The 17,438-nt window shown below is 51.9% G+C and overlaps 1 protein-coding gene across 4 annotated transcripts in view; it reads right to left on the reverse strand.

Annotated features, from left to right (window-relative positions):
- PRKD2 (protein kinase D2) overlaps positions 1–17,438 on the reverse strand; it is a 43,635-nt gene that overhangs the window by 19,594 nt on the left and 6,603 nt on the right. For all 4 annotated transcript variants that reach the window (XM_033223772.1, XM_033223771.1, XM_033223773.1 and 1 more), the window contains 7 exons: positions 10,769–10,923; positions 10,443–10,665; positions 7,008–7,085; positions 6,771–6,924; positions 4,661–4,778; positions 4,094–4,171; positions 492–750 (listed from right to left, as the gene is read on the reverse strand). In XM_033223772.1, coding sequence (XP_033079663.1) covers positions 492–750; positions 4,094–4,171; positions 4,661–4,778; positions 6,771–6,924; positions 7,008–7,085; positions 10,443–10,665; positions 10,769–10,923 — 1,065 coding nt within the window. The remainder of the gene's footprint in view (positions 1–491; positions 751–4,093; positions 4,172–4,660; positions 4,779–6,770; positions 6,925–7,007; positions 7,086–10,442; positions 10,666–10,768; positions 10,924–17,438) is intronic.

The following is a 17,438-nucleotide window of genomic DNA, read 5'->3' on the forward strand; positions in this document are numbered from 1 at the left end:
TATCAGGCCAGGAGCTTAACAGAGATTTCTTGTGGATTTTTGTGTTTTTTGTTTGTTTTTTCTTTTTTGGAGACAGAGTCTTGCTCTGTCACCCAGACTGGAGTGCAGAGGTGTGATCATGACTCACTACAGCCCCTCAACCTCCCAGGCTCAAGCAATTCTCCTGCCTCAGCCTCCCAAGTACCTGGAACTACAGGTGTGCGCCACCACACCTGGCTAATTGTTTTTATTTTTTGTAGAGATGGAATCTCGTTATGTTGCCCAGGCTGGTCTTGAACTCCTGGCCTCAAGTGATCCTCCTTCCTTGGCTTCCCAAAGTGCTGGGATTAACAGGCACGATTAACAGAGTCTGAACCCAGGCCTGCTGAGTCCAGAAGCCATGTTCTCAACCCCACCAATGCCCAAGGGCCCTCTTTGGCCCTTCCATTCCCCAGAATCCTGCCCCACCCATCTAGACCTATACTTTCAAGGACCGGGATGGGAGGACTTACTGTGGGGCGCATGGCCTGGGGCGCTGGGTGCGTCCTGAAGGATGACGGGCATCAGGGCCTGGCGGATGGCTGTCTCCCAGCCCCGGGCGACCTCAGCCCCCTGCCCACTTGGCCCACCCGGAGCCCCGCCAGGCATCTCGCCCACGAAGTAGGTGGCATTGGCAGTCACGATCTCAAAGCAGTGTGGGTTGGTGCCTGGCGGCACAAGGCTGAAGTTCTGGGCGGACTCCACTGTGAGGATTTCTGACAGCGGAATTTCCTGCAGGATGCGGAACCAGCACAGGTGAGGCTACCAGGCAGACCCTGGAAATCTACTGCTTACCCAGAACGATACACAGGATCCATGTTGATGGGGATGGGCCTGGTTTGCAGAGTGGTTAGACAAGTTCCCAGTAATTCTAAGTCTGTTCTCACTGTTCTTTTATATTTTATAATTACTGGCAGAAGCCAGGGGCGGTGGCTCACGCCTGTAATCCTAACACTTTGGGAGGCCGAGGCGGGCAGATCACTTGAGGTCAAGAGTTCGAGACCAGCCTGGCCAACATGGCAAAATCCTGTCTCTACTGAAAATACAAAAATTAGCCAGGCGTGGTGGTGCGTGCCTGTAATCCCAGCTCATCAGGAGGCTGGGGCAGAATTGCTTGAACCTGGGAGGCAGACGTTGCAATGAGCCAAGATCGCGCCACTGTTGCCTAGGTGACAGAGTGAGACTCCATCTCAAAAATAATAATACTAATTACTGGCAGAGTGATATTGAAGCAGAGACCAGAAACGTTAAGAAGTCAGCTGGCAGGCCGGGCGCCGTGGCTCACGCCTGTAATCCCAGCACTTTGGGAGGCCGAGGCGGGCGGATCACGAGGTCAGGAGATCGAGACCATCCTGGCTAACACGGTGAAACCCCGTCTCTACTAAAAATGCAAAAAATTAGCCGGGCGCGGTGGCGGGGGCCTGTAGTCCCAGCTACTCGGGAGGCTGAGGCAGGAGAATGGCATGAACCCAGGAGGCGGAGCTTGCAGTGAGCCGAGATCGCGCCACTGCACTCCAGCCTGGGTGACAGAGCGAGACTCTGCCTCAAAAAAAAAAAAAAAGAGAAGTCAGCTGGCATAGAGTAGGGGAACAGCATGTGCAAAGGCCCTGAGGAAAGACTGTGCTCAAAAGCCAAGCTGTATTCCCATCACATGGGCGGTGCCTGGACACAGTAAAAGCTTGATAAACATTTGACGGCCAGACGTGGTGGCTCATGCCTGTACTCCCAGCACTTTGGGAGGCCGACGAGGGCAGATGGCCCAGGAGTTCAAGACGAGCCTGGGCCACATAGTGAGACCCCAGCTCTACAAAAAATTTAAAAATCAGTCAGGCATGGTGCCATAAGCCTGTAATTCCAGCACTTTGGGAGGCCAAGGCAGGCAGATTGCTGGAGCCCAGGAGTTTGAGACCAGCCAGGGTAACATGATGAGACCCCCATCTCTACAAAAAATACAAAAATTAGCCAGGTGTGGTGGTACGCACCTGTAATCCCAGCTACTGGGGAGGTGGGACAATTATTTGAGCCAGGGAGGCAGAGGTTACAGTGAGCCATGATCATGCCACTGCACCTGGGAGACAAGCAAGATCTTGCCTCAAAATAAATAAATGGGCCAGGTACGGTGGCTCACACCTGTAATCACAACACTTTGGGAGGCCAAGGCAGGTGGATCACGAAGTCAGGAGTTTGAGACCAGCCTGACCAACATGGTGAAAGCCCATCTCTACTAAAAACACAAAAATTAGCCAGGCATGGTGGCATGCCTATAATCCTGGCTACTCAGGAGACTGAGGCAGGAGAATCACTTGAACCAGGGAGGTGGAGGTTGCAGTGAGCCAAGAACACGCCACTGCACTCGAGCCTGGGTGACAGAGCGAGACTCCGTCTCAAAAATAAATAAATGTTTGATAATAAATGGAGGAAATGAGGCCACACAGGGCTTCGCAGGCCACAAGGAAGAGCCTGGGCTTTGTCCAAGGGCCCTAGGAAGCCACCGAAGGCTTTTGAGCATCATCTGCTTGTGTGCGGAGGGCAGATGGAATACAATGAGATGGAGACAGAGAACCAGGAAGGAGGCTGAGGGGACCCAAGCGGGACAGAAGGCGCAAGGATCATGGGGTGGGAAACGTGTCAAAGGAGGAAGAAGGGAGGAAGGACAAAGGAAGGAGGGAGGGAGGAAAGAATGAATGACTTAGGTAGCCCATAAAACCAGGCGATGACATGGGCACATGGGCGGGGGGACGGTGAGGACAGCATTTTATTTTATTTTATTTTTGAGATGGAGTCTTGCTCTGTGGCCCAGGCAGGAGTGCAGTGGCGCGATCTCAGCTCACTGCAACGTCCGCCTCCCAGGTTCAAGCGATTCTCCTGCCCGAGCCTCCGAAGTAGCTGGGGTTATAGGCACCCGCCACCACGCCCAGCTAATTTTTGTATTTTTAGTAGAGACAGGGTTTCACCATGTTGGCCAGACTGATTCTGAACTCATGATCTCAAGTGATCCTCCCGCCTCGGCCTCTGAAAGCTCTGGGATTACAGGCACGAGCCACCATGCCTGGCCAAGGACAGTATTTTAGATGGTGTGGTCTGAGCAAAATGGGAAGATGATAAGGAACCAGCCATGGGAAGTTCAAGGAAGACACTCCAGGGCAGGTAACAGCAGGAGTCCAGGTTTAATTACTCTAAGACAATAGGAGCCACTGGGGGTTTTCGAGGGTTTTAATAAAGACTCCCCTGGCTACTATGGGGGAAATGACAGAGGTTGAGGTCAGAAGCAAGGACCCTGCAAGGAGAAGGCTGCAACCATCTGGGTGGAAGACAGTGGCTGGGACACGGTGTGAGCACAGGAGGTGGTGACAAATACACACACATAATGCAATACATTAATTATAAAGGAATAGTGAGGCCGGGGGCGGTGGCTCATGCCTGTAATCCCAGCACTCTGGGAGGCCGAGGGGGGACAGATCATGATGTCAAGAGATCGAGACCATCCTGGCCAACATGGTGAAACCCTGTCTCCACTAAAAATACAAAAATTAGCTGGGCGAGGTGGTGTTCACCTGTAGTCCTAGCTACTCGGGAGGCTGAGGCAGGAGAATCTCTTGAACCCGGGAAGTGGAGGTTGCAGTGAGCCGAGATCACGCTACTGCACTCCAGCCGGGCGACAGAGTGAGACTCCATCTCAAAAAATAAATAAATAATAAAAAATAAAGGAATAGTGAGAACAGCCTTAGAATTACTGGGAGCTTAATATACCATGCCCTAAGCCGATTGGTTTAGTGGATTGGCTCTTTGAATTCTAGCACCAGTCCTGAGGTATTAGCATTTGAGGCATATTTACAGGTGAGAAGCGTAAGGCACTGAGAAGTAGGGAACCTGCCTGGGGCCCCCGCGCTGGAAAGTGGTGGGGCCAGAATGGGACGGGCAGCTCTTGCTGATGAGCTGGAAGCAGGGAGGCTGGGGGTGAGCAGAGGGTGTGATTTTCAGGATCTGTCTGGAGTAACTGGGGGTAGGAGGAGGTGTGGGGAAGTTTGTGGGCACAGCGGGAAGTCCAGGGGGAGCTGGAAGCCCGGAGGCTTACCTTATAGTATCTGTTGGTCGTGTTGTTCTGGAAAAGCGTGATGCACTTGCAGTCCAGGCGCCAGTAGTGCCGCTTTCTCTGCAAAGATGTTTGAAGAGTCACGTGAACCGCCAGACTTTCCGGCCCAGTCCGGGTCCCGTGGCACTGCTTGGGGCTCCAGGTGCCTGGAGCACCACGTGCACGCCCCAACCCTAGCACCTACCCCCACGCCGTAGTCCCACCCCATCCACACGCCCTAACCCTAGCCCCGCCCCTAGCCTTAACCCTAGCCCAGCCCCCACGCCCTAACCCCAGACTCACCTCCACTTAGCCCTCTTCCTCCAGCCAAGCTCCTCCCCTAACTCTAGCCCCGCCCCTAACCTTGCCCTTAGCCCCGTGTCTTCCCTAACTCTTGCCCCTAGTCCCACTCTTATAACCCACGCTTCTAATTCAAGCCCCGCCTCCAGCACGGCCCAGCCCGCTACTGGCTCGGCCGCGACTAGCTTCAGCCCCACCCACCTAGCCCCGCCTACTCAAGCTGAGCCGCCCCTCTTCCAACCTTCACCTGGCCCCGCTCCGACCACTCACCAGCGTGTCCTTGTTGCTGTAATGAACCATCCAACCCTCCCGCAGCGTGGTGCTGGATTTCCGCGTCGTGTGTCGCACTGATTGCACCACCCTCATTAGGGGGATGTACCCTAGGGAGCTGCGGAGGAAGAGGAAGGGGTGAGAAGTCACATGCAGAAAATGACCATGCTGCTTGGGGCCGCAGGGGGCATCTCTGGGAAACTAGGGAGTTGGGGACTGTTTTTGTTTGGTTGTTTTTTGTTTTGACAATTCCCCCCCGCCAACACACACCCGGGAGTTGTCTTTTGTTTTTTGGTTTTTTTTGATACGGAGTCTCGCTCTGTCGCCCAGGCTGGAGTGCAGTGGCCGGATCTCAGCTCACTGCAAGCTCCGCCTCCCGGGTTTACGCCATTCTCCTGCCTCAGCCTCCCATGTAGCTGGGACTACAGGCGCCCGCCACCTCGCCCAGCTAGTTTTTTTGTATTTTTTAGTAGAGACGGGGTTTCACCGTGTTAGCCAGGATGGACTCGATCTCCTGACCTCGTGATCTGCCCATCTCGGCCTCCCAAAGTGCTGGGATTACAGGCTTGAGCCACCGCGCCCGGCCTCCTCTTGTTTTTATCACCATCACCAATACCCGATGCTATGGATGCATTTATTAGCTGTCTCCCCACTGAGACCGTCAGCTCCAGAAGGGCAGACTTTTACCTCTTTTGTTCATAGCTGTGTGCTTGGAGTCAGAACACAGCAGGTGCCCATTAAATATTTTCCGGTGCACCTGTGAGGGTGCCTGCTTACCCCTGCCCCAGGTTTATCACCCTGTGGGGTAGATACCTCATCGTCCCAGGAGAAAACCGTGGCACACAGGGAAGCACCTAGCAAGTGAAGGGGTAGAGCTGGGATCTGGGCTGACTCTCATCCTCCAGCGCCTGTGTGAACTGTGCTGCGCTAGCTTTCTCAAGAAACATTCATGCCGCACCCAGATAGGAAGTGCCTGATCTGAGCCAGCCCTGTCCTAGGCACCTGGGAGGGCAGAAAATATCCTTGCCCTCATGCACCTGAGCTCACATTCCAGTGGAGTTGAATAAGTGTGAACTCTGTATATAGTTTCAAAATGTGTAGGCTGGGGGCACGGTGGCGCACACTGTAATCCCAGCACTTTGGGAGGCTGAGGTGGGAGGATTGCTTGAGCCCAGAAGTTCAAGACCACCCTGGGCAACATAGCAAGACCCCTATCTCTAAGGAAAAAAAAAATAGAAGAAGAATATAGGTCGGGCGTGGTGGTTCATGCCTGTAATCCCAGCACTTTGGGAGGCCAAGACAGATGGATCACCTGAGGTCAGGAGTTCGAGACCAGCCTGACCAACATGGCAAAACCCCGTCTCTACTAAAAATACAAAACAAAATTAGCCAGGCATGGGGGTGGGTGCCTGTAGTCCCATCTACTCGGGAGGCTGAGGCAGGAGAATCGCTTGAACCCAGGAGGCGGAGGTTTCATTGAACTGAAATTGTGTCACTGTACTCCAGCCTGGGCAACAAGAGTGAAACGCTTGTCTAAAAAAAAAAAAAAAAATTAGCCAGATAGCATTGCATCCCTGTAGTCCCAGATACTCAGGAGGCCAAGGCAGGAGGATCACCTGAGCCCAGGAGTTTGAGGTTACAGTGAGTCACAATCACACCACTGCACTCCAGTGGGCAACAAAGCAAGACCCTTTGGGAGGCTGAGGGGGGTGGATCACTTGAGCTCAGGAGTCAGGAGTTCAAGACCAGCCTGGGCAACATAGGGTAGACCCTGTCTCTACAGAAATATAAAAATTAGCTGGGTGTTGTGGATGAGCCTGTGGTCCTAGCTACTTGGGAGGCTAAGGTAGCAGGGTCGCTTGAGCCCAGGTGGTCGAGGCTGCAGTGAGTCAAGACTGCACCACTGCACCAGCCTGGGTGACAGACCGAGACCCTGTCTCAAAACAAAAAATTACTTTTAAAAAGTTGTAGTACTTTAAAAGGTTTGCCTCGGGAACTGGGAAAATTTACAAATACAAGGTGATGTCAGCCCACTGTAGATAAAAAGAAATGGAGGTTCACTGTGCAGGAGGGTCTTCCCCCAGGGTCGCTTGGAGGGTTCCCTGCATACCTCTGGGCCTTGCCTCCCTCGCCTTCCTCCTCCTCACTGGCGTGGAGCGCATTCTCCGAGTGGGAGCCAGGGATGACACCGGAGTCCTCTGACTCATCCATGAGGGCGCTCTTGTCAGCCTCACTGAAATCGGTGGCCTCCTCCATCGGCACATCTGTGGGGGACGGAGGCGTCAGAGGGGCCTCCACCCAGTCCTGCCCCTTCCCCTTTCTCCCCAGCGTCCCCCCAGCCTCTCACCTCCATTGATAAGGGCCTCCCCCAGGCAGTCATTAGGGACGCGGGTGGCGCAGCGTTTGTGACAGTTAAACTTGCAGTCTGGTAGGACAAGGAACAAGGGGACAGGTGAGAAAGGGGAAGAGAGGTTACCTGGAAGGCTTGAACCTTGACCCTAAGCCCCAGGCTCAAAAGAGTCTACTCTTGCTGCCTGGGTAAGAACACTGGCTGCCACTGCCCTGGTCATTTTCCCACTTTCAGCCACAGTTTGCCTAACTATCGGGGGGTCTTGATTAAGTGGGAGGGCTAGACTCAAAATCCCGATGACTGCCAGGTGTGGTGGCTCCCACCTGTAATCTCAGTACTTTGGGAGGCTGGGGAGAACAGATAATTTGAGGTCAGGAGTTCGAGACCAGCCTGCCCTACATGGTGAAATCTCATCTCTACTAAAACTACAAAAAGTAGCTGGGCGTGGGACTACAGGTGCCCACCGCCAAGCCTAGCTAATTTTTGTGTGTTTTTAGTAGAGACGGGGTTTTGCCATGTTGGTCAGGCTGATTTCGAACTCCTGACCTCAGTTGATCCACCCACCTTGGCCTCCTAAAGTGCTGGGATTACCGGTGTGAGCCACCGTGCCTGACTTGTGTGTGTGTGTGTGTGTGTGTGTTATTGGTTCTAATGTGCTGTGACTCTAGACTCTCAACACCCTAGGGCTGGGTTCCTCAACCCGTGACACTAACATAGTGCCCAGGATAACTCCTTGTTTTAGGGTACTTGCTCTGTGCGTTGTAGGATGTTTAGCTGCATCTCTGACTTCTATCTACTGGACGCCAGTGGCACTATCCCAGTGTACCAAACAAAACTATCTCCAACCCTTGTGAAACATCCCCTAGGAGCGAAACTGCCCTTGGACGAGAACCATTGCTGTAGAGTTCAGTGTTTCCATGGTTCTAGGGACACTATACATCAAAGATTCTAGAGTTTACTAAAAACCTATTTTATGAAGGTTCTATGATTCTGTATTTCTTTTTTTTTTTTTTTGAGAAATAGTCTGGCTGTGTCTCTAGTCTCTCCCAGACTAGAGTGTACAGTGGCGCAGTCTTGGCTCACTGCAACCTCTGCCTCCCAGGCTTAAGCAATCTTCCCACCTCAGCCTCCTGAGTAGCTGAAACTACAGGCACGCACTACCATGCCGGGCTAATTTTTTGTATTTTTTGTAGAGATGGAGTCTTTCCATGTTGCACAAGCTGGTCTTGAACTCCTAGGCTCAGCCAATCCACCCACCTAAGCCTCCCAAAGTGCTGGGATTACAGGTGTGAGCCACTGCCCCCGGCCTGATGTCGTATTTCTAAGGCTTCAGAGTTTGAGGTCCAAGTTTCTAGAACTCTAGACATCTATGATTTGACACTTCTAAGACTCTTTAATGTCCAAGATTTTAGGGTGTTATATATCTCAACTCTAAAATTTGACAGTTCTAGAGTTCTACAATTCTAGGCTTCTCTGCCTCCAGAATCTGCAGATTCCAAGGTTCTAGGAGTCTATACATACAAGATTCTAGAATTTGATGTTTCCATGCTTCTTTAGCTCTAGAATTTGATTGTTCCAATACAGTCTTTTTTTTTTTTTTTTTTTGAGACGGAGTCTCGCTCTACCGCCCAGGCTGGAGTGCAGTGGCCGGATCTCAGCTCACTGCAAGCTCCGCCTCCCAGGTTTACGCCATTCTCCTGCCTCAGCCTCCCAAGTAGCTGGGACTACAGGCGCCCGCCACCTCGCCCGGCTAGTTTTTTGTATTTTTTAGTAGAGACGGGGTTTCACGGTGTCAGCCAGGATGGTCTCGATCTCCTGACCTCGTGATCCGCCCGTCTCGGCCTCCCAAAGTGCTGGGAGCCAATATAGTCTTGAATTGGATTTTCCTAAGTTTATATGGATCTAGACTTCTGAGGTTCTAGAATTTTTTTTTTCTTTTTTTGAGACAAGTTCTTGCTTTGTCACCCAGGCTGGAATGCAGTGACACAATCACGGCTCACTGCAGCCTCAACCTCCTGGGCTCAATTAATCCTCCCTCCTCAGAGTCCCAAGTAGCTGGGACCACAGATACATGCTGCCACGCCTGGCTAGTTTTTAATTTTTTTTTGTAGAAACAGGGTTTCGGGCCGGGCGCGGTGGCTCAAGCCTGTAATCCCAGCACTTTGGGAGGCCGAGACGGGCGGATCACAAGGTCAGGAGATCGAGACCATCCTGGCTAACACGGTGAAACCCCATCTCTACTAAAAATACAAAAACTAGCCGGGCGAGGTGGCGGGCGCCTGTAGTCCCAGCTACTTAGGAGGCTGAGGCAGGAGAATGGCGTAAACCCGGGAGGTGGAGCTTGCAGTGAGCTGAGATCCGGCCACTGCACTCCAGCCTGGGAGACAGAGCCAGACTCCGTCTGAAAAAAAAAAAAAAAAAAAAAAAAGAAATAGGGTTTCGCCTTGTTGCCCAGGCTGGTCTTAAACTCCTAGGCTTAAGTGATCCACCTACCTTGGCCTCCCAAAGTGCTGAGATTACATGCATGAACCACCATGCCTGGCTGGATTCTAGAATTTGATCGTTCAAAGTTCCGGGAGTCTAGAATTTCCAGGATTCTAGGATGCGATGGTTTCAAGTTTATATGATTCTAGACGTCTAAGACTCTCAAATTTGATGTGCCTATGTTTCTATTACCTTCAAATCCCATGGTTCCAAAATCTCATGTTCTGAGAATCTATAACTTGGGAGATCTAAGATGTGTAATCTAAAGTTCTGTTGTTATTTTAGCTGAATTCTATCATTTGGAATTTTTGAATGCTATGGTTCTGATTCTAGAATTCTCAGGTTCTACAGTTTTAGAATTCCATGCTAAACGCTTTATGAATCTAGGATTCCAAGGTTCTAAAGACTGAGGTTCAGCTGGGCATGGTGGCTCACACCTGTAATCCCAGCACTTTGGGAGGCCGAGGTAGGAGGATTGCTTAAGCCCAGGAGTTCAAGACCAGCCTGGACAATATAGTGATACCTTATCTTTAGAAATGATTTAAAAATTAGCTGGGTGTGGTGGCACCACCTGTAGTCCTAGCTACTCAGGAGGCTAAGGCAGGAGGATCACTTGAACCCAGGAGGTTGAGGCTGCAGTGAGCCATGATTGCGCCACTACACTCCAGCCTGGGTGATAGAGTGACACTCTGTCTCCAAAAAAAAACAACACACACACACATACACAAAACACACATACACATACACACATACACAAAACCGAGGTTCTAGGATTCTAGAATTCCAAAAGTGCCAGAACGCTAGGATTCAGGGCCCTCCCGTTCTGAGGCCCTGGGCTCCCAAGGCTCAGAATACCTGTGCTGAGATCCTTGTGTCCTGCCACAAGACCAGGTTGGGACAGGGAGGAAGCTCTGACCCTGTCTGTCCTCCCCGATGGGCCCAGCTAACCTTTGCATTGCAGGCCCTGCCGGAAGAGGCCCTTGAGGAGTTTCTTGCAAGCTTGGCAAACGGTGGGCCGTGTATAGCTGTGGATGAGGAAGGTGTGCGGCACCTTGACCTTGGAGAGCAGCATCTTGTCCAACTCAATGGGGCGGCCCGTGTAGGATGAGGCAGAAGAGGAGGAAGAGGATGACGGGGGACGGCGAGGCAGGAGTTCGGTGGTGCTACGGCTCTGTCATCGGCAAGAACGAAAGGGACACATCAGTGCGTTGGCCCCATGCCTGGGCCCCGTCACCCCCCTAGCTACCAATCCGTCCCATGCCCCATCTCCTCACCAGCTCATCAGCCGTGCAGGGCAGGGACTCGGAGGTGCCGAGGCGCACCGAGTGGCCGCTGGCCAGAGACGTGGATGACAGGCGCCGTTTGCGGGCCCCACTACAGTTGTTGGGGATGCTGAAGGCACAGCGCTTGTGGTAGTTCAGCCCACAGCCTGCAGGGGGCGCCAGAGAGTAAGAGACATGGCCTCTGCCCCTCCTAGGTCTCTTCTTGAGAACTCTGCCCTTTCCACCCAATCTCCCACCTGGTCCTGTCCCCTCACCCCCAGCACGATATCCTCCAAAAGGTACTACCCGTAAGTGTATCAGCCTCCCCCCCAGGCCCACCCCTCCTCAGAGCTCCGCCCCAAGTTCCAGTTTGTAGCCCCACCATCACCCCATCTATCCCCTAGACCCTGAACATATCCACACCCCTTTTCTCACTCCAACAAGGGACACCTCAAAGGTCCCCCCCAAAGCTCTGTCCCTAGTTTCAGCTTGTAGCCCTGCCATCACCCCGTCTGTCCTCCAGACCCTGAACACACCCCACATCCAAAATTTTCCTACTCCAACAACGGATACCTCAAAGCTTCCCTCGAAAGCTCTGCCCCTAGTTCCAGCTTGTAGCCCCAACATCACCCCAGCTGTCCCCCAGGGCCTGAACACGCCTCACACCCCACCTTTCCCCACTGCAACAAGGGATGCCTCAAAAGTCCCCTCCAAAGCTCTGACCCAGCCCCAATACTCTATGGTAAGCACCTCCTTTTAGTCTTCCCCAAAACTCCTGTCCAACTCCCTAGAGACACCTGTTCCCCCTTCTAGCCCTGACCTTCCTTTTTCTGAGGCCCCTTTGGTTCCCCTTCTTTCCCCAGCCCCAACTTTCCAAGAGAAAATGCCTGTCCTCACCCCCACCCCTAAGGTCACTATCACTCCCTCCAGGTCTGCTTACTAACCCCATACCCCACTTTCTCTTTTCTGTAGACCTGGAATCCAGGCAATCCCTAAGTAGTGTGATTAAATCTTAGTAGTGTGGACCAGGCATGGTGGCTCACGCCTGTAATCCCAGCACTTTGGGAGGCCAAGGCAGGCGGATCACTTGAGGTCAGGAGTTCGAGACCACGCTGGCCAACATGGCAAAACCCCATCTCTACTAAAAATACAAAACTTAGCCGGGTGTGGTGGCACACACCTATAATCCCAGCTACTCCGGAGGCTGAGGCAGGAGAATCACTTGAACCCAGGAGGCGGAGGTTGTAGTGAGCTGAGATCATGCCACTGCACTCCAGCCTGGGCAACAGAGCGAGACTCAGTCTCAAAAAGAAGAGTTATCAGTTGTACTCAGGTTCATTGTACCATACTAGGCAGAAGTATGACTTGTTATTGTCTTTATTTTATTTTGTAGAGACAGGATCTCCCTGTACCCCAGGCTGGAGCACAATGGCACAATAATAGCTCCCTGCAGCCTTCAACTCCTGGGCTCAAGCAATCCTCCTGCCTCAGCCTCCGGAGTAGCTGGAACAGACGTACGATACCATGCCCAGGTAATTTTTTTTTTTTTTTTTTGTACAGATGGGGTCTCGCTATGTTGCCCAGGCTGGTCTTGAACTCCTGGGCTCAAGTGATCCTCCCACCTCAGCCTCCCAAAGCGTTGGGATTACAGGTGTGAGCCACTGTGCCCTGCCTATTTTATCTTTTAAAATCCTCATCCATGGAGGAATCAGCTCAAGTCCCCATTTCCCACTGGAAACGTGTATGCGCGCTCTAATACATCTCCAGTGATTCCAAACGATTCCAGGATCGCTTTCTATTCTGGAATGAAGAATGTTCTTCCAGCCTTTGGGAGCCCTTCTGGTACCGGCCTGCTCCAGGCTTTCCAGTTCCACACCTCCTCATTGTAGGCACTGTCTTGGCTGCATGGTGTAATCGCGGAGGCAAGCTTGGAGAATGGTGTTGGCCCTGCAAGAAGAGCGTCAGCAGGGCAAATGGTCTTTGCATACGGAAACCATTTCCCAGTGTTGGCCTTGAATCACTCATATGCTTTCCAGAATTTCAGAATCTTCTCTATAACTCCCAGAATGAGTCTCAGGATAGAGTTAAACTCCTGTCGGAATGGAGTCATTTGGGGTTCTCTTGCCACCACAGGAACTGGGACCATCATCTGTGATGCTGGGTCAGTGAGGTCTATGCCGAGAACCCATTAGGACTTGATAACACCAGGGCTGTACCATGACGAAGACTGCATATGCTGAGACCTCAAGAGTTGGATATGGTGTGTGGACGATGGCAATATTTATAAGAGCTTTGAATGCACTGAGTCAGTTTCTGCAGGCCTAGAGTCCTTAAATAATACAAATATATTTAGAACTGCATGATGATCTGGAACACAGGATGTTGGAGAAACGATTTCTTTTATTTGTTTATTTGTTTTTTTTTTGAGACAGAGTCTCACGCTGTCGCCCAGGCTGGAGTGCAATGTATGATCTCAGCTCACTGCAACCTCTGCCTCCCAGCTTCAAATGATTCTCCTGCCTCAGCCTCCCGAGTATCTGGGATGACAGGCGCCTGCCACCACACCCAGCTAATTTTTGTATTTTTAGTAGAGACAAGGTTTCACCATGTTGGCCAGGCTGGTCTCTAACTCCTGACCTCATGATCTGCCTGCCTCGGCCTCCCAAAGTGCTGGGATTACAGGCGTGAGCCACCACACCCAGCCCAGAATCTGGATTTCTGTACAAGCATGGCACCCGTGGAGCTAGAGATACTGTCTCAGACCTAATACCCAATGGAACATCCAAAAACATGCCTCTAATCTCAGGGCACATTGTATAAAAATGGAGGCGCATGGGGCCCAGCGCAGTGGTTCATGCCTGTAATCCCAGCACTTGGGGAGGCTGAGGTGAGTGGAATACTTGAGACCAGCCTGCCCAACATGGTGAAATCCCACCTCTACTAAAAATACAAAAATTAGCCAGAGGCCGGGCGCGGTGGCTCAAGCCTGTAATCCCAGCACTTTGGGAGGCCGAGACGGGCGGATCACGAGGTCAGGAGATCAAGACCATCCTGGCTAACGCGGCGAAACCCCGTCTCTACTAAAAAAAATACAAAAAACTAGCTAGGCGCGGTGGCGGGCGCCTGTAGTCCCAGCTACTCGGGAGGCTGAGGCAGGAGAATGGCGTAAACCCGGGAGGCGGAGCTTGCAGTGAGCTGAGATCTGGCCACTGCACCCCAGCCTGGGCGACAGAGCGAGACTCCGTCTCAAAAAAAAAAAAAAAATTAGCCAGGAGTGGTGGCATGCACCTGTAATCCCAGCTATTTGGGAGGCCGAGGCAGAATTGCTTGAACTCGGGAGGCAGAGATTGCAGTGAGCCAAGGCCATGCTGCTGAACTCCATCCTGGGTGACGGAGCACGACTCTGTCTCAAAAAAAAAAAATGAAAATGGAGCCACAGGGTCTCATCACAGAATGGATGGTCTTCACCTGTCATCTGTCCTCATAGCGAATGCAGGTACATGGCCTTCATCTGTAGGCAGAGCCCTGATTTCAACATTCTCACTCAGAAGCATGAATAAGAGGGACAGAGGACCTATAGATCTTGACACTTGGGCTGAACCTTGAGATATCCTGGCTTAAAGAACTGTATGTTTCGGCCAGGTGCAGTGGCTCACACCTGTAATCCCAGCACTTAGGGAGGGCGAGGCAGGTGGATCATTTGAGGTCAGGAGTTCAAGACCAGCCTGGCCAATGTGGTGAAACCTGTCTCTACTGGAAATACAAAAATTAGCTGAGCAGTAGTGGTGGCGGGCGCCTGTAATCCCAGCTACTCGGGAGGCTGAGGCAGGAGAATCACTTGAGCCTGGGAAGCGGAAGCCTGGGAAGAGATCCCACCACTGCACTCCAGCCTGGGTGACAGAGTAAGACGCTGTCTCAAAAGAAAAAAAAAAAAAAAAAAGGCCGGGCGCGGTGGCTCAAGCCTGTAATCCCAGCACTTTGGGAGGCCGAGACGGGCGGATCACGAGGTCAGGAGATCGAGACCATCCTGGCTAACACGGTGAAACCCCGTCTCTACTAAAAAATACAAAAAGCTAGCCGGGCGAGGTGGCGGGCGTCTGTAGTCCCAGCTACTCGGGAGGCTGAGGCAGGAGAATGGCATAACCGGGAGGCGGAGCTTGCAGTGAGCTGAGATCCGGCCACTGCACTCCAGCCTGGGTGACAGAGCAAGACTCCGCCTCAAAAAAAAAAAAAAAAAAAAAAAAAAAACACTATGTTTTTAAACTATGATTTAAGGAGATATGTATGGCTCCTGTTATGGATTAAATGTCCATGTCTCCCCCAAAATTCATATGTTGAAACCCTAACCTCCAATGCAACTATATTTGGAGATGGTGCCTTTATGGAGGTAATTAAGGTTAATTGAGGTGGAAACAGTATGGCTGTAATCCAACGGGACTGGGTGAGCTGTTTTTTTTTTTTTCTGAGACAGAATCGTGTTCCATCACCCAGGCTGGAGTGCAGTGGCGTGAACACGGCTCACTGCAGCCTCAACCTCCTGGGCCCAGGTGACTCTCCCCCCTCAGCTTCTTGAGTAGCTAGGACTAGAGATATGCGCCACCATGCCTGGCCAATTTGTTGTACTTTTTAGAGACAGGGTTTCACCGTGTTGCCCATGCTGGTCTCGAACTCCTGGACTTAAGCCACACAGGGTGGTATTTTGTTATGGCAGCCCTGACAAACTAAGACAGGTGCCAGGTCGATAAGAGGTGGACCCTGATGGTCATGTTTGTGTCAGCTTGGCTAGGCGAGATTCACAGTTATTCAGACACTAATCTAGATGTTGCCATGTAGGTTTGTTTTTGTTTGTTTTTGAGTCAGAGTCTCGCTCTGTTGCCAGGCTGGAGTGCAGTGGCAAGATCTTGGCTTACTGCAACTTCTGTCTCCTGGATTCAAGTGATTCTCCTACCTCAGCCCCCCAAGTAGCTGGGACTACAGGCACATGCCACCACGCCTGCTGATTTTTGTATTTTTAGTAGAGATGGGATTTCACTATGTTGGCCAGGATGGTCTCGATCTCTTGACCTCATGATCTGCCCGCCTCAGCCTCCAAAGTGCTGGGTTTATAGGTGTGAGCCACCGCGCCCAGCCAAGGTTTGTTTTTTCTTTTTACCCTCCCAGCCCAGCTTTTCCCCGACTCCAGGAAGAACTGGGAAGAGAAGGCCCCATGGAGGTATTTTCTTTTCCTTTTTTTTTTTTTTTTTTGACAGAATTTTGCTCTTGTTGCCCACGCTGCAATGGTGTGATCTCGGCTCACTGCAACCTCTGCCTCCTGGGTTCAAGGGACTCTCCTGACTCAGCCTCCCGAGTAGCTGGAATTACAGGCATCCAAGACCATGCTGGGTAATTTTTTGTATTTTTAGTAGAGACGGGGTTTCACCATGTTGGCCAGGCTGGTCTCGAACTCCTGACCTCAGGTGATCCACCCGCCTCGGCCTCCCTGAGTGCTGGGATTACAGGTGTGAGCCACTGCACCCAGCCCAGTGGAGATATTTTCTGGATGTGATGAAAATCCATAATCAGTTGACTGTAAGTGGGAGAGGTAATCCTGCTTGTTCTAGGTAGGTCTGATTCAATCAGCTGAATGTTTTAAAAAACAGATCAGAGAATTCTCGGATGAAGAAATTCCACCTGTGGACGTCAGCTTCGTCTTGTGCCTGAGAGTTCCCGCCTGCCCTTCCTGATAGGATGGATTTTTTTTTTCTTTTTTCTTTTTTTTTTGTTTTTGTTTTTGTTTTCAGACAGAGTCTTGCTCTGTCACCAGGCTGGAGTGCAGTGGTACGATCTTGGCTCACTGCAACCTCTGCCTCTCGGGTTCAAGCAATTCTCATGCCTCAGCCTCCAGAGTAGTTGGGACTACAGGAGCCCGCCACCACGCCTGGCTAATTTTTTGTATTTTTAGTAGAGACAGGGGTTTCACCATGTGAGCCAGGATGGTTTTGATCTCCTGACCTTGTGATCCGTCCGCCTCGGCCTCCCAAAGTCCTGGGATTACAGGTGTGAGTCACTGTACCTGGTCTTTTTCCTTTTTTTGAACCAGGGTCTCACTCTGTCACCCAGGCTGGTGTGCAGTGGTGCAATCAGGGCTCACTACAGCCTCAAGCTCCCAGGCTCAAGTGATCCTCCTGCCTCAGCCTCCCAAGTGGCTGGGACCACAGATGTCTGTCACCATGCTTGGTTAATTATTTTTTGTACAGGCAGAGTCTTGCTATGTTGCCCAGGCTGGTCTTGAACTCCTGGCCTCAAGTGACCACCCACCTTGGCCTCCCAAAGTGCTGGGATTACTGGCCTGCCCCACTGTGCCCAGTCGAATTTGAGTTGCCTAGCTAGCACACACAGTTCTGTAAGCTGATTCCTTGCATATAAATATCTTAATATATAACTCCTACTGGATCTGTTTCTCTGCTTGATCCCTGACTGATACAGGCCCCACCCTCTTCCCCAGTCACCCTTCTGCTCCCCTGGGCTCTGTTCTTAGGCCCCTACTTGTCCCTCCCAGCTCCACCTCCTAGGCTCCGCCCCTAGACCTGAGCCCCGGCCCAGCCCCACCCCTCCTTCCCCAAGCTCTGCTTCTGGGCCCATCCTTCTTGCCATTATTACTTCCTAGGCTGCGCCCCCAGCTCTGAGCCCCGCTTCTCCTCCC

Source organism: Trachypithecus francoisi, unplaced genomic scaffold (genome assembly GCF_009764315.1).
Source record: "Trachypithecus francoisi isolate TF-2019V2 unplaced genomic scaffold, Tfra_2.0 Lachesis_group12, whole genome shotgun sequence".
Classification (NCBI taxonomy): Eukaryota; Metazoa; Chordata; class Mammalia; order Primates; family Cercopithecidae; genus Trachypithecus; species Trachypithecus francoisi.